This window comes from Gobio gobio (genome assembly GCF_949357685.1).
Source record: "Gobio gobio genome assembly, chromosome: 3".
In the NCBI taxonomy this organism is placed as follows: Eukaryota; Metazoa; Chordata; class Actinopteri; order Cypriniformes; family Gobionidae; genus Gobio; species Gobio gobio.
Window position 1 is genome coordinate 18,178,374 of NC_137099.1, and position 27,637 is coordinate 18,206,010.

Sequence of the window (27,637 nt, forward strand, 5' to 3'; positions counted from 1 at the left end):
ATATGTATTCTGTCCCTTCCAGAAAACACCATTACATCACAATGTAACATTTTACATGTCATTTTAATTCAACATCACGGAGCCCAAAGGCAGCAGGCATCAGATCTGACCAAGTCCAATAATGAACAAATAAAATATAAAGCAACATGAAATTAGTTCATTGACAGTCTTATATATTATATTATATATTAAGAATATAACCAATTTACCGAATTATCCATTCGTTTTCTACATGGAACGAATCACCGCTCCACATTTTGATTGACAGCCGTCACAACCTACTAGTGACCGTGTTTACTCGTTTCTTTTCAACCATTGGATAGGATTTTAAAAACGGCTGTTGTATTTGTGAAAGGCGGGATGTTACTTCTGACGAAGCGTTGTTAAATATGTCTATGTGAAAAACGATGCCACAAAAAGAATAAATGAAATGCTTTCTTAAAAAGGCAAAAGAACGAATGCATGTTTTCTTAATATGATAATTAAAAACCAACAGACTGATGAAAATGCGGGACATTTTGTCAATATGCGACGTGCAGGACAAGGGGTGAAAATGCTGTGCGGTACAACGCAAAGCGGGACGGGTGGTCACCCTACACAAGACACACATCCGAAGTAACACACACTCCTTGCGCATGCAGCACCGAATGAGCCAATAAAAATGTCCAGATAATTTATTGAACCAAAGAACTAGTTGGAAATTAACAGAACAAACTGCTTTTTGGTCATGTCCGACTCAAAAGAACCGAATGAGCCAGTTATGCTTGGAAAACATTGACAGTTAGAGCGAAGTTGGTTATTTTTAAGTCTGCTCTTTTATTATTTGTTTTATTTTGAGCCTGTTCCTGTGTTCAGTAACCAGTCTGGACATGCTTATTGGCTCATTCGGTGCTGCGCTACACGGTGTGAGTGCTACTTTGGATGTCCGTCTTGCATCATCAACCCAGAACTAAAGTTCGATTCAGTTTGATTCTGTGAACCGAACATCACCACTGCCTATATGAAGGAACATTGCTATGAGCATGTAAGATATGCTGCTGAATAAACCTGGTTGGGGAGTAACGAAATACAAGTAACTTTGTAACGTATTTAAAATACAAAATTTGAGTAACTGGGTCATTTGAGTCATTACAGTTACATTTTAAATTGGTGGTAATCAAATTACAGTAATTTATTTAAGTTAAACATTAATGTAAACTGTAACGGGCAATTCATGTGAGCAGCAATTGGTGATTCTCAGGCTCTGACACTGCAAAAACATCCTAAAATACATTTCTGCTCATAAGTTTCAAACCCCTTGCAGAATATGCAACATTTTAGGGATAACTATTGTATGTTATTTTTATTTAATACTGACCTGAATAAGCTATTTCACATAATAGATGTTTACATATTATCCACAAGACAAAATGACTGAATTTATACAAATTGCCACATTCAAAAATGTACATACCCTTGAATGTCTGTCTTTCATTTTAAGTCTTGTGTTTAGGTAATTGCGACTTTTTATCTCACAAATCTGACTTCTTTTCTGAGAATTGTGATCAGGGGTGATTCTAGGATTTTCATTTTAGGGGGGCTCAGCCCCCAGTGAGGGTATGGGGAAAAAAATGGTAACACTTTAGTTTAGGCTCAAATTCTAACTATTAACTAGTAGCTTATTAGTATGCATATTAGGATATTGGGTATTTATTATTACGCAAATATTAATGCCTAATTCTGCATGACCATATTGTAGCTTATCCCTTAATCATACAATGTAGGCAGGTTTATAATCACTGAGATCCCAAATGTGAGGTAGTTAGGGGGGTTTGTGGGCTTGCTCACCTGAGAAAATTTAGATTTCCATGATCTACATATGTGCATTTTAAGATGTTCTGAACACCAACAAATTAGATAACAATAGCTCGAAAACCATGTCAGTGGGCAGATATGACTGATAACGTTTTTTCCATTTTTGTCAGTGAAGACAGTTAAACATATGTTTAACTGATATTTATGTTTTATGAATAATTTTTGTAGACATGTTAATTTACTGAAGGCTAACAGGAAAACTAGGTAACTAAATGTATTAAATTTATTCACAATATGCACACATTCATTACTAATCTTATGCCCAATACAGGCTGAAAAAAGCTAAGCTTTTTTTTTCTGAATGTTACAAATGGAATTATACTAATTTACAATATACACACATTCATTACTATTAATCTTAGGCCTAATCTGAAGAAAACGGCTTTGTTAATATGTCTTGTTTGTTAATTATATTAAAAATGACATTACATAGGCCTATTTCAATTCAAAATGGTGAAATTAGACAAAAGTTAATTAATTTGCCTGAATATTTTTGTCATTTGTTTAACAGTTCAACAAAGAAGCAGCTGTCAAATATGAAATGTTTAGTTTAGCTACTTACATAAGTCGCACTTGACGTCGAGTCCTGCTGCTAAAATTCGCGCTCCGCCTCAGCAGCTTCTGTGTGAACATAAAGCCACCTACTCTGATTTGATTGGTTTTCTCAAATATTTTGACATTGACGAGCGGTGACAGACCAATGAGGCTCAGATCAACGCACACACTTCTGCTTCTAACGTGCGTTTTTGTTTAAAGATCATATTTTTTCATTTAGTACTGCCCTTCAGAGCCTAATAACTAAGTTTCCCAGATGACAAAATAAGTACAATTTACCCTGTTCATCCAATTCAAAAGAGTTTACACACCCCAAATCTTAGTGTTGCCTTCTTGAGCATCAATATATATTTGATCTTTTTTTCTAAGATTGTATGCATTTTTTTTGCTTCAAGAAAAATTGTGGAAAAGTGGTTATTTAAAATAATATGCAGAGGAAAACCAAGTTCTGTTTGGTGCTCCCTTTGTGTATTTAGTATTTAGATTAAAGCTACACTGTGTGATATTTTCCCCCATCTAGCGGTTAAAAGGTATATGACCATCCAGTGAATTTTAGTTTCTGTTCTTCTCAATTCCGATTTTGTTTGAACTCCTACGGTGGCCGATTTAGTCCAAGATTAACAAGGCTTCCAGTTCGACCTCGTCCACATTCCACACGGTGCCATCGAGTGTTAAAACGCAAAAGGCGAAGCTTGAATTTACGGGTATGTCCCTCTTTAGCTAATGTACTTTCAAGATGGAGGGGCAACATGGCGATCCGCATTCAAACCCCTCACCCGTATGTATTTTCAATGGCATATTATAAACTTACGAGAATACTTACTTTATTACTTGAAAGAAGTAAATATACATTAATGAGCACATATATTTTTGAAAGAACTAAGTGTTTTTAGCTAAGAATAAACTAAAACAGTTACACAGTGTAGCTTTAAGTTACAAAAGTTGTGTAATCCAAAAAAATACATTACAAATTACTTTTTAAAGCATGTATTTTGTCATCTGTAGTGTAATACATTTTAAAAGTAACCTTCCCAACCCTGTGCATAAATAGACATATATAAATCCCACAGCTGGGGGAGGTTGAAGAGTTTCAGAGGAACTCTGATACTGGTAGCACTGCAGGAACAATGAACCAGACTGTTTGTTGAGCAAGCAATCTCATTGGCTGCAGAATCAGCAGAGGCCAATCAGCTTGCTCAATGTGGCAATTTTGCGATTGCTTGCGTGCAAAGGAGCAATCAACCTGTGCCATCTAAACTAGAGCTTCATGACTGAACTAGTTTTAATGTAAAATTTCTGGTGGCAACATTATTGAAAATATATAATAATATAAACTAAGTATTTGGGTATTCAAAAATGTGTAGGTGAAGACTTTGACATTTACTTTTGCTTTCATTTCATTTAGAGTCAAAGTGTTCTCACACCGAGAGGTTCAACATCACCTCCACACCGCCTGTATCAGACCTCTGCTGGAAGCTGCTGTTCAGTGTGTGTCCTGTGTGTGTTCTCCTCTTCTCCATCTTTGTGTACTGCCTCTGTCAAAGGAAAACTACAGGTGATCATTCACTCCAACTCATTTCATTCACCAGAGCTGTTTGTCATTACAAAACGAACCATGTAAAATATCACAATAACATAAAATGACTTTAGAGCTTTGTGAACAATGAAATGCATTTTAAATGTCATGCTGATTTCATTTTCTGAATCACGTTCTCTTATTTTAATATCCTGTAGTTTCTGCAGCAACACAGACTGAGAATAGGTTTTTTGAGGTACTGCATTACTTGTGCACATCGTGACATGCCATCAAACATTTCTCATTTTGAGTAAATAAATAAATAGCTACTCTTCAGCTGCAATTTGTATTTTGTATATTAATGTTGTTAAAAATATATTGTTCCAGATTGAAGATGAAGTTTCTTACGCATCATTGAACACGGAATCCATGCTGAAGAAAAAGAGACTGCAGAGTTCAGACTTTAGTACTTACACTGAAGTCAGAACCAAAAGAACATAAACTACCGAAGAGGGTCCTGTTGTAATGCAAACAGTGCAGCCCTGAAGTGTCAGCAGAGACCGTGTCTAGACTCTCCCCTGTGAATGCCTCCTTCACTTCACTTTCCCTCTGTACAGATGAAAACGTTATCACCATTATCGGAAACGACGAAAAACGCTGTATTATGCATGCCATACAAGTAATTTGACGGTCATTTTGTAAAAAAAAAGTATATGCGCCTGCGCACATACGCTTGCCTAAAGACTTAACACGTAATGCTTAAGTGCATTCCGTCGCCGTTCTCACAGATTGGCCTTTTTTGAAGTTTACACGAAGATGAAAACAGTATCGTTTTAAAACCTGTTTCAAGGTTTGCGTTCTCTAGCCACAGGGCTCTGTTGCCGTGCGGATGAGTGGCCGGAACGCGTTGAGAGTTTTCTATTTTGGTTGAAAATGGTGTCATTTAAGTGGCCTCAAATTAAATAACTAATGATTTTTTTCAATGGAAATGGATCAATCAAAACTTAGTTTAGCTGGACAATAACTTTTTATTATAGAGCTGATGTACAGCCAAAACAATATCTCTTCCATTCATTTCCTATTATCACTGCAAAGCGGCTTTGAAACATTATTTTGTAAAAAGTGCCGTAAAAATGAAGGTCTTGCTATTTACTACCAAATGATAACAGGCATTATTCAAGGCTATTGCAAATTTGAAAGGGGTTGATGTTGATTACCTTTTATTATTTTTACAGGTTATTATACCCGCTTCTTTCTGCTGTTGTATGTGCAGTATGTACAGCCAGTCCTGACTGTGTAAATGTAGCCATTGTGTGTGCACAATTATGGAATTCCAATAATTGCCAAAATTAAAAATAAATAAATACATACATACATTTTCAAAGAAATTTAATAAAGCAAAAATATTTAATAAATAAATTTACATAGAAAAGCAAAAAGACAAAAATAAATATTTATACAATAATTTCCTTATTTTATGTGTGTATTAATTTTTTTCCACATTTATTTATTTATACATTTATTCATTTCTATTTTTTATTTATTCTTTTCTACATTTAATGTATTTATACATTTATTTGTCCATAGGGTAATGAGGAGGGCGTGGTTTACCTCAGACATAGCATCCAGCTCAGAGTAGGCGAGGGCAAAGTGTTGAGGCCACAGTGACACCTTGTGGTGTGGCCGAAATACTCTTCCATTTCAGAGTCCCTGTTATCAAAGATGCTGTTCATGTTTGTTAGCCCAGGACATTTGACAAATCCAGACCAGACAATGTTCTACGGCCATGTCCGGAATAAAGAGTAGCCTATCGATGTCACACAGTACAGTTAGGGTGATATGACTTAACCCGTGATATATGTTGACCATATACCTATCCAAGTCATTCATCACAGACAGTATCAAGGTCAGTAGGCTGTATATACTTATTGTATTTCAGCCACAAGGTGTCACTGTGGCCTCAACGATTCGCCCTTGCCTACTGAGCTTGATTGCTATGTCTGAGGTAAACCACGCCCTCCTCATTACCTTACAGACTAATAAATGTAAAAATGCATAAATGTAGAAATGAATACATGTAAACATGAATAAATGTAGAAATTAATAAATGGGGAAAAATAAATATTTACATAAATATGGAAGTGTTTTTTTGCTTTTCTATGTATATATATTATTTATTTTTTGCTTTTTTACATTTCTTTGTATATTTATTTATGTATTTATTATGATTTTTTATTTTGGCAGTCGTGGCATTCCATACACCATAGTGTTAAGAATCACTGTTTTTACAATGGTAGGTTGTTATTTTACTTCATTTTACTTTTAATGTAATGGTCAGAATGTAGCCAACTCATGTTTTTTTTACATTAAACATTTGTAATTATGATTATTGTTAAAATAAATATTTATATTGATGCGCTGGCTACTGTTTGGGCTTTCTTGTTTTTACAATGAACAAAAGAATGTTATTTAAACCATTTGGTCTTCAAACTAAATAAAGATCAAGCACATGCGGTCTCTTCTCTCACAAAGATGCACATTAGACTCTGCATGTTGTCATTCTTCGTTTTGATGACAATCATTTTATTAAAAATTTTTCATTTCAGTCATATCCTGTAGCCCAAGACTGGTTGCCCATTGAAGTTAAGCAGGGTTGAGCCTGATCTGCACCTGGATGGGAGACCTGGGAAAACTAGGTAGCTGCTGGAAGAGGTGTTATGAGCCAGCCGTGGGTGCCCACCCGGTGGTCTGTGTGGGTCCTAATGCCCCAGTGTAGTGATGGGGACACTATATTGTAAAAATTCAGTTGTCCTTCAGATGAGATTTTAAAGGACCTGACTGTCTGTGGTCATTAAGAATCCCATGGCAATTCTCGTAAAAAGAGTAGGTACCCTGGCTAAATCCTCTCAATTGGCCCTTATCAATCATGGCCTCCTAATAAAACCCTATCCATTGATTTATTCCTCTCCCCCCTCCATCTATGGCTGTTGCATCATCCAGGTGGGTGCTGCACACTGGTGGTGGGTGGGGAGAGACCCCTGACAGGATTGTAAAAGCCTTCTTGGAGTCTCAGAGGACGAGGAGGCCATCCCACCCTCTGGTATTCCCCAGGCTGGCGCCCCCGCGGCCTTGCCTCAATCCATCCTCCTGGATGTGTGAGCGAGCGGCCGCTCGTCTCAATATCGAGTGGCCGGCTCCACAGAGCGCCACCGACCAGGAGAGGGATGTTTATGACGGGAAAGTGCTGGGAGCTCCCCCCAGCCCGAGGAAACAACTATTACCATTTCTTCCAGCGTGCGCGAAGCACATGAGGAACTACTGGAGCGACCCGCGAGAACGTGTGAGGTTAAGGATGTGGCGGCTCTCGGCATGGGTGAACCTCCTGCCATTGAGCCCTCGATCGCCAGGCACCTCAACCCAGTCCAGGGAGGGCTGCTTGCATCCCCTAAGCCGGTCCTTCCAAACAAGATGGACCGTTTTTTTTCTGCCTCGGTGCACCAGGCCGTGTATAAATCCTCAGCCTTGGCTGTTAGGGCCCTGAATGTCTCCTCCCTCCCCTACGCTTACCGGCGGGAAATTCTGGACGACCTGGGCCAACAGCTGGACAAGGGATCTCCCTCGCCTGCATTATGGAAGGAGATCATTACGGTTAACGACCTGGTTCTCCGTAGTGCTCGTCAGGCCGTCCATGAGTGCTTGCTCTGGCTCAACCTGTTGGGCCTCCTGGATAACGAGAAAAGACGGGTCGCAGGCGCCCCGGTAGAGCCTGGCTGGGCTCTCTTTGGCCCCGCCGTCGCACTGATGCAACGACAAGAAGGAGGACGAGGCCTTCAAGTTGTGTCTTCTTAAGGCCCGGGTATACTTCGGCCGTCCGTGTTCGTGCACCGCCCGCATGACGTAATTCTCGTAACACCCCGTCCACGCGCAGCCCACATTTTCAGACCGCGCGGACGGTCCGCGTGCAACAGCGCATGCGCCAGCAGTACAGAAGAGTCCACTAGGTGGCAATACGCATAGTATTGAGCACAGTGTTCAGCCGTCGAAGAAGAGTGTGCAAAAACACGCTTGAAAAAAAAGAGAGAATTTTTGATTCTTCAGTGTTTCTTCCAAACTATGTTGCAATGGTGGATGCACTACAGTTCTTCTCCGATCATGCCCAGCGAATGTCCCGTTGATGACAGGACTCAGTGCTGCCCTCCGATGTCTGGTAGAGCATAGACACTTTTTTACTGCGCATGTGTCGAACGCGATCATCCGCGTGCATCCGTTGTGTAGCATACTTTGAAAGACGCGCGGACAGGGCTGCGTGCGTGACGCGTCCGGGCGCGGTAAGTGAAGTATACCCGGGCCTTTAGGAAGGCAGCCCCACGCCCTGCGCATTTGCCTAATCCCCCGGCCCCGGGACATAACTTTCATCAAAGCAAAGAAAGGCCCCGCAACAAGCCCCCACCACAGCAGCAACCCACAAGCCCTGGAGGAAACCTTCTCCTGCAGCTGGGGGAAAACCCCCGAGCTCAAACACAAGCAGCCGGCCTGATGTTTGGCCAATGGGGGCTTGGGGTCCACGTTCTTGATCGACAAGCTCTTTGGACTCTCTTCCTGCCCCAGAACCCCTGTCCAAAAGACGGAGGGTCTCTTCTGGAGGGTGCCCAGCCCATGTGTTTAGTGGATGATGTGTGTTCCCCCCCCTTGGTCAGGCGGTCTGTTGTGAGGAAAAGTGCAAAAGCAGTCACCATACCGCACATACAGTGTTCCCCTCAGCCTGTGAAAAAGGCTTCATCCCCAGTGTTTTCCAAAAAACAAAACACACCAAAAAAACACATTAAATCAAACAAATCAAATTAATTCTTTACAGAGAGATACCCTCTCTCTGCAGGGAAAGCTCTTTTCTCTGCAAAGAGTGGACACCTCTCTGAACCCACGCCACGCATGTAACTTTCACCACAGCAAAAAAAATTGATGACATCTATGAGGCATCTCATTACCATCAAACCCCTATACGACAGTAACCTATTGATATGAGTCACACAATGTTAATGCATAGGCTACAATATTAGATTCAGCATAAAAAGAAACATTTTAAAGAAATAAATACTTTTATTTAGCAAAGATGCATTATAATTGATCAAAGGTGATAGTAAAGACCTTTATAATGTTACAAAAGATACAAGTAAATGCTGTTATTTTAATCTTTCTTAATTCTTTTGAAAAACGTAAAAGTAGCACAACCCTTATCAACAAAAAAATACTGAGCAATATTACTGTTTTTGAAACTTCAAAATTTGAATAGAAGTGTCAACTGACATACCACAACACATTTAAGTCCTGTATGGATTATTCCATTTATGTCGCTAATGATGACGAGTTTGCAGCACTCCCTGTAAAAGTAGATAAAATACTACCCATATTTACATATTTTATTTTTAAAAAGAAATGAGTTTTATTTAAATATTCAAGTAAGTTTCATGAAATAAAAGTAGGAGAAACTAACATTTACATCCATTTAAATGAAACAGTTATGAATCAATCAATTTGTTCATGCCAGCTATTATAACAGTCACGCTTGGGCTGAAAGCACAAGGGCACTTCGCAAGTCACACATATGATTGGAGTTTTCTGGTGGCAGAGCCTGCAGTTACGTCTACCAACAGTACTGTCCGACATTAAGTACTTGGGTTTGTGGGATCCTTCAGTAACTGATGGTTCACGAGAAGCTGAGCAAGGAGTAGAAGAAGAAGAAGAGGAGGAAGCTGGAGGATGAGTGGAGTCAACCGGTGCAGAGCCAGACATGTTCTCGTCATCCATTTCTGTAAGCTCTAAAATGAGCTTCTCGACGAATCCCTTCCGTGTCAGAGCTTTTTGTTTTTTTCTCTTTGCCACCAGTTCATGCAAAATGAACGCATTCTCTACGGCGATGTCCAAAAGGTGATAAAAAACACACTGATACCACTTTTTCGGTTTATGTAGCACTCTGTAATGTCCAGTAATGAAATTGGATGGATCTACTGTCCCCACGTTCCTGGTTGGAAAGAAAAAAGCAACCATTTTAAACTCAAAATGTAAACATTCCTGTGAATAAATGCACAACTAAAATAAAATGACACAAATGGCCTCACACAAAGCTAGTTGAACACACTCAGAGTAGGTTTAAAGTTGGCAAACCCCAACAAACTCAATCCGGTTAAGATCAGGTTCACAACGGTCACTATAAACGTTCTGTTTTAACTCAGGGTTTGATCCAAAGTTTATAATTAACTCTGAAGCACCTGAAAGCGAGACATCTGCACCTAACAACCAATCATACTAAATATTCATCAGTTTGATTAGTCTCATTAGGGAGTCAGCACAATTCACTTTTCTACTGAAGATTAATATATCAGTAAGAGAAATATCATTTAAAGCTGTAGTTAAAAATGATCAAATCAATTTGAGCAAGTACATAACCAGCCAGTGGTCAAAACCATCTCCTTACCTTAGCCCCATTCACAACGGTAAGCTTTTAATAATGTGTTATAATTGTACTGGTGGATTTCTATGGGAAATTCGAGCATGGTGCCATTTGTCTGTCACGTCTGTAATAATCCGGCTAGTAGGCTAAATCGCATGTGAGGATGCTGCAGGTGGTGGATTATTTATAGCCGTTTCTCACAGCAGCTGGAATAATTAAATTTATTTTGATGGCGGATTGTAATCCAGAAAGGTCGAAACGACAATCATAAGTGACAACTGGAGATTCACCCGTAGTCGAAAGCAAGAAATCTACAGGTAACGCTAATACACACTAAATACACGTAGTCACGCAATGCTGATGTTGTTAACATTAACAATTTGAGAATAAAGTATAACAATACTAATAATTTGCTGTGATATGTGATATATATATATAGATATATATTTAAAAGCTTTATGTATTTATATTAATTTAAATTAAAAGTTGAATATGAATCTCCAAAATAAATCGACTATCTGTGGATTAAAGATATAATATATAAAATAAGGAATAATCCACGGCTAATTTAGCTAGCATTAAACGACTTTAATGCACAACGCAGAGGCAAAGAACCACCCGATGCGAAGCCCGACTGTTTCTGTGCGTGAGCAGCATGGTCTCCACTCTCTGTGTGTGTGTGTGTGTGTGTGTGAGAGAGAGACTGTGTGCTTCAATGAAAACAGTGCATTAATATACAACGGCGATTTAACTGACCTGTACACCTTCCAGCCAATCAGAATTGAGTATTCAGACAGAACATGGTATAAATATAATAAATAGCTGCAAAAGCCAGGCAAATTAATCTAAAATGCTTTCACTCTGAACTGCTTATTCGGAGCAAGAGATACAGGGGTAGTGGCTTTATTGTGTTTGATGTGTCACTTCACTCACAGCTGATTAGTCCAGGGGTTTTTTTGTGATCTCCAACCTGCTCCGGAGCAGTTTAGCTCTGTAGGACAATTTTACCATGTGATGAACAACGCTAAAAACCATTCCATCTAAAAAAAAACTCAGGGTTTGCTCAAACTAAACCTAAAAGGGTTAGTTCACCTAAAAATAAAAATTAGTCCATGATTTACTCACCCTCAAGTCATCCTAGGTGTAGATGACATTCTTCTTTCAGATGAATAAAATTGGAGTTATATTAAAATAGTCCTGTCTAATCTAAGCTTTATAATAGCAGTAATTGTTGCTCTGTTTTTGAAGTCCATCAAAATATGCATCTGTCCTATCAAATAACGTGCTCCACATGGTTCTGGGGTGTTAATAAAGGCCTTCTGAAGCAAATTGATGTGTTTGTGTAAGAAAAATATCCGTATTTAAAACTTTATAATGTACATTTTTCGGCCGATCGCCTACCATATTCAATTTATGGAAAAAGTATTTAAAGTGCCTCTGCAGTTCAAAAGGCTTACGCGACCAGTTACGCTCGTCAGACGTCTTGAACTGCGAGATGGCACTTTCAACACTTTTCCACGGAAGGCGATCGGTTGGAACTTTACTTTATAAAGTTTTAAATATGGATATTTTTCTTACACCAACGCATTGATTCGCTTCAGAAGGCCTTTATGAACCCCAATGTGTATATTCTAGCAGTGAGGTTGTGAATTGCAACCGCCAACCCCCCAACCCTCCCTTTCAAAGCACAGAGAAGCTACGGTAGCCAACACAGGACAAAGATGTCGTTGTCTGAGAAAGCAGAGAGCAGCTAGCTCTCTGTAGATCAGTTTGTCTGTTTAGGGCTACTGTAGAAACATGGCGGCGCAAAATGGCAAATTCACTGTAAGGGGATCCGCGGTGTATGTAAATAGAAATGGCTCATTCCAAGGTAATAAAAACATAACGGTTCTTTATGTAAGGTCTTTATACACCACTGAAAAACAGTTATGTATATTATATTGCATTTCTGTCAATAGATCCTCATAAATATTACACACTGCACCTTTAAGAAATAGGCAAGGTAACCTCACTGCAATTCTACTAACCTGCTGTAGTCCATCACCACAGCTGGAACGGGGACCTCCACAAGGGTCCGATGTGGATCACCCTTCACCTTCCTCTGCACAGTATCACCATCATTGGCTTTATGGAAGGTGGAGCACATCTGCACTTCCTGTGAGTCTTTCCACTCAACAAACAGCAACTCTTCATCCCTAATCCAACGCATAGTGCCGCGGGGAGCGTTCCTTGACAGTCTGTTCATAGAGTTTTTTGGAAAACCTTTCCTGGTCGGCAAAACAGGGCCACAAGCCCATATCTTTTTACACAGGAGGTCCCTGAAGAGTCTGGGACTGGTGTAAAATTTGTCCACAAACAGCTTGTACCCAGAGCCCAACATATTTTCATCCACCAAAGCCATAACGGACTCATAACTCAAGCCCTCGCTCTGTGACGTACATGACTTCCCCTCGTAAATAAAGAAGTCCCACGTATAGCCACAGGTGCAGTCTGACAGTGCAAAGAGTTTGTACCCTCTATCTGTAGATTTGTTTTCAATGCGTCGTTCGAGTCCAGTCCTAGGCTGTGCTGCCACTATTCTTTCATCAATGGTGATGTTCTGAAAGGGATGAAAGTAAGACTTGCAAGCCTCCCTAATGAGTTGATATACAGGTAAAATTTTACCTAACCGTTCATAGGCTGCTGTTCCCTTCTTCGAGTCATTTTCCTCATCTTCATTGGTATTAGTGAAATGAAGACTGTTTGCGATTGTCACAAATTTTTGATAAGACATGACTTTTGCAGGAAAGGATGGACTGAAGTACTGTGATTCCCTCCAATATTCTGTCAGCAGAGAGCACTTCACGAGACCGGTGTAAATTACCAGTGCTATGTACAACTTCAAGTCTTTCAGAGTAACATAGAGCCACTGATCACCCACATCTTTGCACTTGGCTCCATAGACATTTGTGTGCCCTACAATAGATTGCAACATTTTCTTTGGAAAAAACAGTTGAAAAAACTTGAGAGGACTGTAATGATTTGGTAAAATTTGTGGCCCAGGTTCTTGGACAGGAGAGAAGTCCAGTTTAAGTGGTTCAACATCCGCTTCTTCTGAGCTGTGCCACCTTTCTGTTGATACACCAGAGAAACCATCATTCTTGCTCTCCCTGCCACCTCCATCAGCAGTAGAAGATGGAGAAGACAGACGGGATCTCTTTCTCTGCTGTAGGCTGGTCTCTGAATCACAGTCCTCCTCTGGTGGGTAAATGCCAGGTGAAGGCCTATTGCATGACACAAGAGAAAAATTTAACAGGATTAGAAACTCCACTAACACATTGATTTTTGCATTTGATTTATCTGCTTAGACCTATGCATTTAAAAATGGAAAACAGGCTGAACATGCAAATTCACTCTCTGACATCAGGTGCCACTTATAGAAATAAGCAAAAATACAGCAGTTCACTTCAAACTAGGGATGTCATGAGAAATGATACTTCGGTACCAAGTCGGTATCAACATTTTAAAATCCTGGCGGTACTTGTCTTTCTACAGTACCGTGCACTATAGACCCCTTCACGGGGGATGTCACAGGAAAATTCGCAGTGTGCATTTGTGATGCCCACTAAAGTGTTATCACATTTGTGATAGTTTTCTGTAATTTTATAATTAATATTTTAAATAATTGGTCAGGGGTAATGAACCTGTTTCCACCACCATTCTTTCACAAAATTATTTTATATATAGGGCAGGAGAAATTGTGGAGTTCGCCAGCAGGGGGTAGAGTAGCGCTTATGGTGCTTCAGGGGAGCGTTACGTCAGTTTGGTCCGCTTTGCGGTTGCCCTCTTTCTGCTGAGCGAGATGAAAAACAGATGCTGAGTTTGCCCTGTCTCACTTATTTCTCCTGTTTCCAGGTTGGTGGGATAGTAAATTAAGCTAAATACCTGAAGTGGAATATGCTGACATGTCACTGAATGTTTAAATGTCCGCTAATAAGGCTGTTTTATGGATATGTGGACATATATGTAAATATGGCAGTAGCCGCATTTTCGCGCCGGTTAACGCCACCTGTTGCTGCCAAAGTCACGTCAGAGAGAGTTTTATTTTTAGCTCCTTGAACATTCTTGTAAAGTCTCGATACGTTTGAAATGTATGATGTTGATGTAAAATGTTATCAGCGAATATTAAAAACTGAGTTTGCATAATGGTTAAAAAGTAAGGTTAAATACAAATGTGATGTATTTTACAAAGTGGTTAAAAATAAGTTAAAATTCTGTCAGCTCATGCACTTTGGGGAAGAGGAAAAGAAATGACTTTAGCTGGAAATGGAAAATGCATTTGAGAACTATATGTAATTGTTAAATTAAGCCATGTTATATTTTGAGTTGGAAAGAGACAACTTACAGAGTAACATTGGTTATGACAATTGGTTATTGTCATTTTGATTTATGTAATTACCCAAAATGTATAATTCAGTATTTGCTGAAACCTGGGGAAAAAAAGGGACAACTTGTATTTTATTTTGAAGTTATGTTTGTTTCATAGTGAACATTGAGTGTTTGTATCAGAGGAGGATTTAAATGGTGAATGTCTAATAAATCCTCTCTGCCCTCTTTCTGCTGAGCGAGATGAAAAACAGATGCTGAGTTTGCCCTGTCTCACTTATTTCTCCTGTTTCCAGATAGAGCATATAAGCTGTTTATGTGGTACCAGCCGGTACCTGTAACACATTTCGGGGTCAGAAAGTTCATTCCACCCATTGACTTGTGTGTTAACCAGAGAATTTCTAGTCAAGAAAAAAAATGCCTGTTTGTGTCGTGAACTGTGAAAATCACACCAGTTGTGGAGTCAGGTTTTTCAGGATTCCTGTAGGACCGTCCGTCAAAATGTTTTTTTGACGACATCTGTGGCTGCAAGCTGTTAAAGGGAGTGCGGTGTGTTAATGATGTCACGCAGGTGGTGGAGTAATAACTGCTTTTAATCAATGAGTTTGAGATCGAATTCATGCTAGATTTTTTGCTATAAATTATGGTCATGGTATCTGAGGAGTAATTCTCTTTTTTCTCGTTATTTTGCTTTATTTCCAGATTCAATCATAAGCTTGTTCTTACTAGGGCATGTACGTACATGCGCACTGTTCAAAAAAGGTGCTTTAAATCTCTTGACAGACTGAAAGACAAATGACATTCGAAATAAAAATATATGATCATACTGAATGTAAGCTTGCTTATTTTGCACAAGGTAAGGATTTATTAAGTCCACATGTCATGCAAACAAGAAACACTGCTTCTAATCACAGGTCGAGGGCTGTCGTTCCTACCACTATTTTGCGATGCTGTTTGCGAATGTTCATTCAAGCTATGGTTTCGGGAAACACCGACTCGTTGAATGTTGATGACGACAGAACTTGCCCCCATAGATGGCTAACGATGCTTTTGGTTAACGATGCTTTTGCATACTCATTTAATTTTGCACAAACAAATTGGTACGTTTCTAGTCATTGTCTGTGTTTTATGTGTGCTTTATAAATACTTGCCCTCTGTAGCGAACCTAAGCCACTGGCCCATTACCTGGTGCTCTGAAATTCAGTGACTAAGCCAAGGTAAAAAGAGTAAAGTGATACAAAAAGTGGTAGTAGTTAGCCGCAGGCTAGCGCCAACATTGTGACAACAACGGTAGAGTTAAACCATGGTAAATAAACAAAACGTTTTCTGTAAACTGTTGACTGATTTAATAGTTAGGTGAAGTTTGATATCTGGCAATAATTGTGACCTGTGGCATGCTAGACTCTCTTTACATTAGCGCTTTCACTTTGACAACAGTAGATTGCGTTGTTTTTCTGACCCCATGCTGCGCGTACACCCAACGATGTTTACAAACAATGAAGAGATCTATAGCATGTAGGTTGAAGCCAAACAGATTATCAGAGTAACTCAGTAATCAAATCAGTCATTTAAAAACTTTCTGTGAGATGTAATTTCTCAAACAGTGTTAGTGATTCAGCGGTACCATGTCTCTCTCAAAAAGCGCAAATGGCTTCATGGTACCCACATTGCTTTTGCTCTGCAAGTGAGAAGCACGGTGCAATACAAGACTTCAACGCACATCGTTTTATATCATGCCAATTTATAAATTCAAGCGATTTTAAACTATAAAAGTACTTGCGAGCTCTCTGAGAGACGGTCTTCTGCACACAGCCGCCTCTCGGCTTATTAACATACACAAACGGTCCAATACACACACAGTAATGTCAAAATACCCATCAGGGATGAATTGGTATGGAAATTTCACATCACGTTTATAGTGACCCAAATTATCATGGTTATCAATATTATCACGGTTTTGATCAAATGAGATGAAATTGTTCAAAAAGAACAGATGCACACACTTAAAACATTTCAACAAGTTTTATATTTGAAAATCAACAAACAACAAATAAATCAAGCAGCTCTAAGCACTTTAAGCTAGATTATATTCTGTGGGATTTCCATCCTTATAATGACCGTCATCAATAGCAACGCATAAATAATAATAATTTGGTGTAAATATAATCTCTAATATTATCTCTGTAAATCTATTCTCAAGCAATATTCTCAACAGTGTTCTATCAGCAATGATGCATTTAAATCGATACTCGGTTACTTAACGTAACCTCGGTTCTCTCTAGAAGAGGGAACGAGTATTGCGTAAGTTTCCTTACGCATCGGGAAAGTATTCTTTCTTCGAGATTTCTGAAAAACCCAAAATTATCCTTAATTTTGTAACATTGTCAACGCAGTGCGGCAGCCTGGCAGACCATAGCAGGCTATTCCAGCGTGCTATTGGCTGCTCTGCCGGCAACTACAGCAGCCTATCGATGAGCCCGCGTGACGTGGCGACCAATGACCTGGCTTCATTTGCCTACAGGTGGGGCGTGGCCACGTGTATATAAGCGGGGCTCACGGGCTGCGTATTCGGTTTTCGTAGTTCTAAAGCGTAAAAGCCCGCGGGGCGCACGGCAAGGAACGCAATACTCGTTCCCTCTTCTAGAGAGAACCGAGGTTACGTTAAATAACCGAGTATCGTTCTCTTACGAGAGGTTCTCTCGTATTGTGTAAGTTTCCTTACGCATCGGGAACACATTGTCAACGCCGTGCGCGCCTCGCGTACAGCATATGTATCCCAGGGAACCGGGGACCATAACACTGCTCGGGCAGGGTGGCCGGTAAGGAAAACGGGCCACCACATATACCGACACTTCATTCGAACTGACGGGTGGTTACAACGGGTGGTTACAACACCCTGTCCCATGAATGAGGGAACGGCACCTGCCGGTCTCCTTCAAATTCGCCACACCTTGTCTCATGAATGAGGGAACGGCAACACCGATCGCCTTCAAATTCACAATATCTTGTTATATGAGTGAGGTAACGGCACCGCCGGTCACCTTCAAACTCATAACAGCTTGTCTCGTAAATGAGGGAACGGCACCGCCGGTCTCCTTCAAATTCACATAAGCCTAGTACCGAACTTACTACCAGTATGTGAGCTATGTCTGCGCAGAATCACTGGGCAGAACCAACAGCCCTATTAAACTGATAACACTTTCGCCTGTAAGGCAGGAACTTCCAGATTGTAAAATCTCACGAACGTAGACGGGGAGGCCCAGCCTGCCGCCATACAGATATCGTGGATGGAAATCCCTCTGGCCCAAGCCCACGAAGAGGCCATGCCTCTAGTGGAGTGTGCTCTGACACCTAGCGGGCACTGCAGGTGTTTGGAAGCGTATGCTGTTGCAATCGCGTCCACTATCCACCTGGACAGGGTCTGTTTCGAGGAGGCGAGACCTTTAGTGCGCCCACCAAACGAAACAAATAGCTGCTCAGAACGCCTGAAGGCGGCGGAGCGTGTGACATAAACCCTCAATGCCCTGACAGGGCAGAGGACATTGCCACCGTCCCCCTCATCGGATTCTGGCAGAGCCGAGAGGGAGACAATCTGCGCCCTGAAGGGAGTGCCTATCGCTTTGGGGACATAACCATGCCTCGGCCTAAGAATGACCTTGGAGTCATTCGGGCCGAACTCCATACACGTCGGGCTCACTGAGAGCGCGCGTAGATCCCCCACGCGTTTTACTGAAGCCAGAGCTATCAGGAACGCGGTTTTTAGCGAAAGGAACCTTGGTTCCACAGTCTCAAACGGTTCAAAGGAATGAGCCTTCAGGGCCTCTAGGACCAAGGCCAGATCCCATATAGGAACCGATGGGGGCCGCGGGGGATTCATCCGTCTGGCTCCTCTGAGGAAACGGATGATGAGCTCGTTCCTTCCTAGCGTGCTACCTAGCGTCGTCTGAGCGAACGCTGCTATAGCCGCCACATACACCTTGAGCGTGGAAGGGGACCTGCCCAGTTCCAAAAGCTCCTGGAGGAAGGAGAGCACCCGCTGGACCCCACATTGCTGTGGGTCCAATCCCTTGGAAACACACCACTCAGTGAACACCAACCACTTAAAACTATATAACCGCCTCGTCGAGGGGGCTCTAGAGTGTGAAATCGTGTTCATAACCCCTTCGGGCAGGTCAACGGGTATCCGTTGGTCACCCATACATGCAGAGACCATCGCTCTGAATGGGGATGCCAAACTGACCCTCCTGCTTGAGAGAGGAGGTCTGCTCTCAGCGGAACTGGCCAGGGGGGTGAGTGCGACAGCTTCACCAGCTCTGGGTACCAAATCTGGTTCTCCCTGCGCGGCGCTATAAGGAGCACTGGGCGGCGCGTCTCCCTGATTTTCGCTATGACCTGGGGCAATAGGGAAATCGGCGGGAAAGCATACAGCGGGAGGCTGGGCCAAGGTTGGGACAGCGCATCCTCGCTTTTGGACAGAAATGTCGGGCAGCGGGCGTTCTCTTTTGTTGCAAAGAGGTCGAGCTCCGCTCTACCGAATAGGCGCCATACCAGCTGGACTGTCTGAGGGTGCAGGGACCATTCTCCTGGGAGAATGAGGCCCCTGGACAGCTTGTCCGGGCCCACATTGAGGTGGCCCGATACGTGCCCACACGAGCAGGCGTTCTGTCAGATTGCCCAGACACCTGGACCTGACACCGCCCTGCCGGTTCACGTAGGACACCACTGTGGTATTGTCCGACCGGACCAACACGTGGTGTCCTCGTATAAGCGGGAGAAACTGCTTGAGCGCGTTCTCTACCGCTATCATCTCCAAACGTGTGTTTGGAGCTTTTCTCCGCTCGACCAGAGGCCCGAGGCCGATCTGCCCTCGAAAACAGCGCCCCAACCCGAGGTGGAGGCGTCCGTCGAGATGACCTTGCGGTGTGAGATGGCTCCCATCGTCACTCCCCGCTGGTACCAGTCGGCTACTAACCAGGGCTCTAGGGCTGAAACGCAGCCCTGAGTCACTCTGATCCTGAAGCCTCCGGACGCCCAGGCTCTGTGAGGCACTCGGGCGTTTAACCAGCATTGCAGCGGGCGCATGCGCATTAAACCCAGCTGGAGCACAGCTGCAGCTGAGGCCATACGTCCCAGCATCCTCTGAAAGAGCTTGAGAGGTGCGATTTTGCCCAGCCGGAAGTACGCAGCCATGCGCCGAACTTGGCGCGCGCGTTGGGGTGACAGGCGGGCTGACATTGCCACAGTGTCCAGATTCAAACCCAGAAATGAGGTTGATTGCGTGGGCACTAATGAGCTCTTGGTCCAATTGACCGTGAGCCCCAGGCTGTCCAGATGGCTGAGCAGCATTGCCCTGTGGGCGAGGAGCTCGGCCTCTGACTGTGCCAGGATGAGCCAATCGTCCAGATAGTTCAATACTCGCATCCCTCGACTTCTCAGGGGAGCGAGGGCCGCGTCCATGCACTTCGTAAATGTACGGGGTGCTAGTGACAGGCCGAACGGAAGGACGGTGTATTGATAAGCCTGGCCGTCGAAGGCGAATCGTAAGAATGGCCTGTGACGCGGCGTTATCTTGATTTGAAAATATGCATCTTTCAAATCTAGGGAGATTAGCCAGTCTCTCGGGCGAATATGCGCGAGGATCTGCTTGGTCGTGAGCATCTTGAACGATCTTCTCATAAGAGCTTTGTTCAGACGCCTCAGATCCAGAATCGGTCTGAGCGACCCATCCCTTTTTGGCACGAGAAAATACCGGCTGTAAAAGCCTGACTCGCTCATAGAATGGGGAACCGGTTCTATAGCCCCTTTGCACAGCAGCGTGGCTATCTCTGCTCGAAGTAGATGTGCTACTTCCTCGCTCACTCTCGTCTCCGTATGCGCACAGAAGCGCGGAGGGCGGCGAGCGAACTGCAGAGTGTAGCCGTGCTTCACTGTTTTCAGCACCCATTCTGATACACCTGGAATGGCTTCCCACGCTCTCGCGTGTGCCACACGGGATAGAACGGCCTCCGGGCTCGAAACGCCGCGCTTCGCGGGTTTGACGGCCTGTATAGGAGGGGCGGGCGCAGTGCGAAAATGTGTGAGCGCGTTTGAGCGGGCACAACTCTTACGCGTGGAACATGACCGGTTAAGAGTGGCTGTGTGACAGCGCGTGTGGTGGTTAGGCGTGGACGCAAACAAGCGGACACGTGACCTAACTCTAGCACTCGAGCGGCCGGTGGCCGCTTTATGTGAGTGAGAGACACGGGGCTTATAGTGCTTGTGTGCAGGGGTGAACACAGAAAAGTGGGCACATTTACTGCATTTGAAACACCTACGGCGAGAGCCGTGCAACCAGAAATAATGCAACTTTTGTGATTTCTCTGGTTCGCCGTAAAAACGGCGGTTATTGACAGGCGAGAGGGCAGTTTTGCCGGCTCGTTGGCTGTGTGAAATCCATCTGCAGCAGCCATAGTGGTGGGGGCTGACAGGAAAGAGAGTTTTGACGGTGGTCCGGCCGCGGCAGGACTTAACCGTCGTTTCTCGCCTCTGGCTAGGAGGACTTTGGAGGCTCGGACTTCAGCGCGATCCTAGGCCGGGGGGCCCCGAGGGGGAGGCGGCTTACCACGGCTGGAAGAGCGCGATCTGGGGCAGCCGCTCGGTCTTCGCTGAGACGAAGGGGGCCGCGCTGGGCGCTGCGCAGAGCTCGGTGCTGGTTGGTCACAAGGACGGCGAGCAACGGAGCTATTGCTAGCGCCGGGGCGTCGAGGCAGGAAGAGGTTCACGGCCTGAGTCGTCTTCTGCACTTCAGAGAAACGATCGACGATCCCCTTGACCGCTGGTCCGAAGAGCCCAGACGGGGAGAGCGGGGCGTTTAGAAAGGCTGCGCGCTCTGTTTCTCGCATATCCGCGAGCGTGAGCCAGAGGTGGCGCTCAGCTACCGTGAGGGAGGCCATAGAGCGTCCGAGGGCCTGTGCTGCGGTCTTGGTAGCGCGAAGGGCGAGATCCGTCGCGCTTCGCAAATCCGTGACCAACTCAGTGTCATAGCTTTTCTCGTCCAGGTCGCGGAGGAGATTAGCTTGGAGGATTTGCAGCACGGCCATAGAGTGCAGAGCAGATGCCGCTTGACCGGAGGCAGCGAAAGCGCTGCCGATCAGCGATGACGTCACTCTGCAGGCCTTAGACGGGAGGGCAGCCTTTGAGCGCCAACCAGAAGGCGGGCAAAGGTGCGCTGCGACCGCCTCTTCCACCGGAGGGATAGCATTGTAGCCTTTCTCAGCCGCGCCGTCAACTTGTGAGAGCGCCGAAGAAGCCTGAGACGAGACCCTCGCGGAGAATGGCGCGTTCCAGGACTTCGCAAGCTCCTCGTGAAGCTCTGGCAGAAAAGGTGCAGTCCTGGAGGTTGGCGCACGGAGGCGACTATTTAGGAAGCATCCGTCAAGTCGATTCGGTGCTACCACCTTGGGCGGGGCCCATTCGAGGCCTAGCTGCTCGACAGCCCGGGTGAGAAGGCGCAACAGTTCCGCGTCCTCACCCGCTCGAGAGCGTCCGGAGGCCCGGACTGAAGAGGTCGCGGAAGACCAGTCCTCGCTGTCGGAAGCCATGATGGAGCAGCTGTCGGCGCGTTCCGCGGCCGCATCCGCCTCATCCCCGGAGGCGGCAACAGAAATGGCGGCCTGGGGTGGGGGCGGGGAAGGCGAGAGTGAAGCCGGCGGGAAGGGTTCTGGCGAGCTTCTCTCTGCGAACTCCGGAGTCCGCTACGAGCGGCGCTTCTTTCTGCGCGGCTTAGCAGGGACTGGAGGGATGTCGTCATCGAACTGATCGAGTCGAGCCCGCAGGGTCGACATCATCAGTTCCTCGCACTCCGGGCATCCGCCGGCGAGTAGTGCGGCGGCGGCATGATCACGGCCCAGGCAGAGAGCGCAGATCACATGGCGGTCCCCGGAACTGAGCTGCGCGTGACACGAGCCGCAGGTGGAACGAGACATTATGTAACAAACGCTCGGCTCTTTTTGAGAAAAGTGTGACGCAGCGGCGACAACACTTGAGCGTAAAAGGATATGGGCTGCCGGATAGCAGAGCAGGCACGGATAGCTGAAGGTGGTGCGATGCTGCCGGCTTCTTCAGGCGCTGTCCTCTGCTTGCTCATTGGTCGCCACGTCACGCGGGCTCACCGATAGGCTGCTGCAGTTGCCAGCAGAGCAGCCAATAGCACGCTGGAATAGCCTGCTATGGTCTGCCAGGCTGCCGCACTGCGTTGACAATGTTACAAAATTAAGGATAATTTTGCGTTTTTCAGAAATCTCGAAGAAAGAATACTTTCCCGATGCGTAAGGAAACTTACGCAATACGAGAGAACCTCTCGTATTAGAAAAACATATTTTGTCTATGAGCCCAAACAGTATCCTAGTGAAATAATGCATATCCATATTTTCATATGATTTGACAGTTTATTTTATTAAATATAAAAAATCCAAAAGGTGTGCATCATACCTGACACATAGGTTTTATGACTGCAAGTCAAATGCTCTTCAAATGCTATTGAAGTTAGACACGTGTATACCAATGTTGTATGTAACTTTTGTCTAACTAAATCCGCGAATCTCGAACATAAAGGAAACTTTATGCCAGTCCTATCAGATGGTTCTGATGACTGTGGTTCTGCTGTGTTTGTTTAAAACTATTTTCGCTGCTGAAATAGAACAAAAACAGTCAACCACTGTATGATGAATGAATCTCCTGCGTACATCGCACGTTTTCAGTGAGTGAGCGCGCGCTCTGAACAAAACTCTGGCTAATCTGAACGCCTCTGATTATTAGAATAGGAAACTTGGAAACTATCCAATTACATACAGAGTAATTTGAATTATGCTTGTTTATCACGCCTCTTGTGCAGTAGAAAATACATAGCAGACTCCCCAAACCAATGTTCAATCTTAAATTGAGCTTGGTGTGGTGATGGCCAGACAAGCGACTTTCTTCTTGCATGTTCTGCAGACAGGGTGACTGACCATCTTCGATTATGTTTCCCTGTAAAAGTCAAAATATGACCACACCTTAGATTTGGTCCTTTTAGAAGGCTAAACAATCCCCGAGTGCTGTCACTGCCTTCTGCCATTTCTTCTCATTCAGAAAACAACGTTGCGCGCTGCACCTGCACCAGACTGACGCTGACTGGACAGGATTTCCACTTTCAAAATCGTGATAATCATGCGCGGTTTTAATGATAATTAATTTTTAAACGATATTACTAACCGTCAGTACATTTTATCGTGGTTTATCGTGAAACCGGTAATCGTTCCATCCCTAGTACCCATCTTGGCAAATATTGAGCAGATGATGTCACTCAGAGGGAGGCGTGACCATGTCTGCTGAACACGCCCCAGTTTCTAGACTCCACCCCCTCATGTCAACGGTGCCATGAAGTGAAACGCACAGAAAAGTGAAGCGCAAAGGGGAAACAGTATCGCTAACTCACACTTGACTGAAACGCAGAATAAAAGGATAGTTGCAAATTAAACCATTTTATTTTCCTTTTGCAATACTTTATTCTTTTACAAATCTATGCAGGGCTCGACATTAAGCCTGTTCACATGCTTGTCCTTCGGACAAGTAAATTTGTCATTCACTTGTCCGGTTAAAAATTAGCTTGTCCGGAAAATCTTTTTTTTTTTTTTGTAAATATAATCTATTCTGAAGCAATATTCTCACCTGAGTTCAATCAGCTTTGACATATTTAAATATGCATATGCGATATTTTTACCTTTTTATAAAGGGCATTTTTCCATAATCTTATTAAATATAGGTTATGCTTCAGCTTTCATTTTTTATTTTTAAATTTGATCAATAAATTAAATTAGAAAAAGACACTATAGGCTGTTACCAATGAAATGAAATTATTTACAATGAAAAATTACAACTGCATTAAATAATGTTATCAGATTATTTTAAATATTTTTGAATATACAAATAAGAAATTTACGAAACTAAAAAAGATGGAAAGATGAAACTAAACCACCTGTAGGTGGCAGCATGTGACCGTCTGAATGAGTGAATCATTGAGTCGATTCGTTCAAAGGGCTGATTCATTCAAGAATTAAGCGGTCGTTTACGAATAGTTCATTGAATCTTTGATTCTATCGATTCATTGAAAACGCTGAATCGTTCAGTAACACACTGTTGCTGTGAGATGCGTTACGTTTCTGTTGTAATCTTAGTTTGGAACTAATTTTCACTGCTGAAATAGAACAAAAACAGTCCATATTGCATCTAAAATGTAAGTGACTTCATGTTAATTAATTGTTTATGGAACTGGCATATGAAATCAGGGTAATTTTCAGTCGTGATGGTATTCAGGAAAACAACACTCTTGTTTGTGTGATGTTGCTTAACTGTATCATGTGTTATAAATATAAAAACTTTTAATCGTGTATGTTAACTGAGTTTCTTTGTATGAGCGCCGCTCATTTGTTTTCGATTTTCTCCTCGAGAGGCTGCGCGAGCCTCAACAGGACAATCTTGTCAGTTCATTTTATATTATCCACTATCGATCCCCACTCACACTAACTGAATGCAGAATCATTATTGCATTTTGGTGATTCCCTAGTTATTTTTTGTTTTGACGTTTTAACCAGGATACTTGTCCTTCAGGCAAGTAAAATTATTTTTCACTTGCCCCTTCAAAAAATCTACTTGTCCCGGACAAGCGTTAATGTCGAGCCCTGCTATGTGGCATTATTTTGACTCCATACTCTTGCGGATAGGGCTGGGCAACAAACTCAAGCCCCTCTTATATCAAAATTCTCCACCAGTTCTCTTTAAAAATTATCGTTTAAGACTTCTAATTCCTGACCAGTGATTTGTTTTGCTCTATCCTCTGTGCTTCTGCTTTCGTCAATACGCATGCGCCAAGGGTTCAAGGGTCGAGGGTTACTCTTTCGCCGTAAGTCGACTTGCGTACCACTGACCGCAGGAAGCTAATTATATTAGTCTATAAAGTTTTAAATAAAAAGCCTTTATTAACCTACCAGAGCCATTTGGAGCAGTTATATGATGGATAGATGCACTTTTATGGATTTAAAAAACAAACCAAGTCAACGCTGCCATTATAAAACTTGGAAGAGCCAGGACTTTGTTTAATGTAACTCTGATTGTGTTTGTCTGAAAGAAGAATGTCATGTACATCTAATCCTAGGATGACTTGAGGGCGAGTAAATCATGGGCTAGGTTTAATTTTTGAGTGAACTATCCCTTTAGAACTGTGGCAGAAGTGTCATGTTGGTGTTGCTGGTGTTTTATAAGAAAATATAGTCTATAGCTATATAGCTGTGATTATGGCTTTTATGGAGTATAGAAATTGTATTATTTACCATTTATCTAATATCCCACTTATTACAGTTTATGATACTATTGCAAAGCAATGTTACATTTTGTAAGGGATGCCCTATGCATCAAGAACCGTATTTAACTCGCATCATAAATAATCACAAAATATTTTAAAGAAAATTATTAGAAAAACTCACAGATCTAGAACAGAGTCAAGGCCATCTATAAACATGTCCTCTGCTATGCTGTCCACACTGCTGGCGACACTTTCCTGGTCACAAATAGCAGTATCTTCATCATTACTGCCTGTCCTGTCCTCCACACCATTCTCAGTACTTTTCTCTGGATCCATCGTGGAGGAGAGTCCTGAAGATCAATCTTTGCGGATGTTCGCTGCTGAAAAAAATCAGTGGTCAGTGTAACGTGCTAGGTAACATTAATGTAAACAAACCACAAGACATTGCAATCTCGTTTTCATATCATGTTATTTTGAATCCAATATTGTTTAAAATATCCAACCTTCCAGCACTCAAATCAAATAGCAAGCCAATGTCTATGCACCGCATGAGTGCCATTATTGACTACAGACAATAATTTAAACTCGTATCATATCAGTTTCATTTTTGGGTGAACTATCCCTTTAAGAACGGTGGCAGTACGCCTCCAAGTGTCATGCTAGTGTTGCTGGTTTAGGTTAACGAACGAGATGCGCGCGTACAGTAAAGTGTAGTACTTTACCATAAAACCTAGTATGCAATCTGACCCAAAAAACCCAAACAAACAAACATACAAAACAATACACAGCCGTTCCAAAGATTAATCGTAAAACTCACACAACTCGCGTAAGCCTGATGTCAGCAACAACGGTGTTGTTCTCCATGCGAGAGTCCCAGGAAGTTGCGTGTTTGATTTCCCGCGAATCGGTTCTTCTTCTTCTAGTTTTACGGCGGCAACCAGGTTATTGGTGCCTTACCGCCACCTTCTGCTCCGGAGTGTAGATAAGATAATAGATTTACAATAAACTTTTTCCTTACCATCATTCCCCCTTTATACGTTCAAATTACCCATTCACTCATAGACATGCCCACAAACATTAAAAAAAACAACCTATTTCATTTTCCAAAATACCTAGCTCTGTTATTCTATACTCCACTTACATTCCTGTAGCCTACCTCTCACATTCTACTAATTCTTCTTCAAATCCCATTGAAAAACCCTGATTCTCTTAAAAAAGTCATCAGTATTCTGATCTGTGCCCTATCTTTTGTGCTCAGTAACTTTTTTAACGTGAACTCCTGCACCCCTAAACCCCTCAACTTTTCTCTCATCACTTCTCTGTGAGTTTCATATCTTCTACAAATCAGGACTCCTCTTTTTGACATCTCACACACAATCCTGTCTGATGTTTTCCTATCATCTTAAGGGTTTTATTTAACGTGCAATGTCCCAACCTTAACCTTGTCAACACTATATCTTCTCTCCGATTCCGATCTCCTTTAACATTTCTTTGAATTTGATACAACTGTTTCCTTTTCTCCTCTCTTTCCCACCTTTCTTGCCACCTTTGATTTATTTTCTCCCATATTATGCTTTTAACC

At 43.0% G+C, this 27,637-nt stretch overlaps 1 protein-coding gene across 2 annotated transcripts; it reads right to left on the bottom strand.

Annotated features, from left to right (window-relative positions):
* Positions 1-9,006: 9,006 nt before the first annotated feature.
* LOC307124296 (piggyBac transposable element-derived protein 4-like) lies at positions 9,007-26,975 on the bottom strand. 2 transcript variants are annotated; one of them, XM_079813363.1, is made up of 4 exons: positions 26,873-26,975; positions 26,237-26,432; positions 12,401-13,636; positions 9,007-9,944 (listed from the first exon to the last, which is right to left on the bottom strand). In XM_079813363.1, the coding sequence occupies exons 2-4, from the start codon at positions 26,389-26,391 to the stop codon at positions 9,449-9,451; spliced, it is 1,887 nt and encodes a 628-aa protein (XP_079669489.1). In that variant the 5' UTR covers positions 26,392-26,432; positions 26,873-26,975; the 3' UTR covers positions 9,007-9,448. The 2 variants fall into 2 exon arrangements, with proteins under 2 accessions (XP_079669489.1, XP_079669490.1); XM_079813364.1 differs by having other exon boundaries at positions 26,237-26,435; positions 26,873-26,936.
* Between the last annotated feature and the right edge of the window lie 662 nt (positions 26,976-27,637).

Coding starts and splice junctions, on each gene's coding strand:
- LOC307124296 (XM_079813363.1), bottom strand. CDS start 26,391: ATGGATCCAGAGAAAAGTACTGAGAATGGTGTGGAGGACAGGACAGGC. Junction 13,637..26,236: donor CTTGACTCTGTTCTAGATCT/GTGAGTTTTTCT, acceptor GTCATGCAATAG/GCCTTCACCTGGCATTTACC. Junction 9,945..12,400: donor GTGGTGATGGACTACAGCAG/GTTAGTAGAATT, acceptor CTTTCCAACCAG/GAACGTGGGGACAGTAGATC.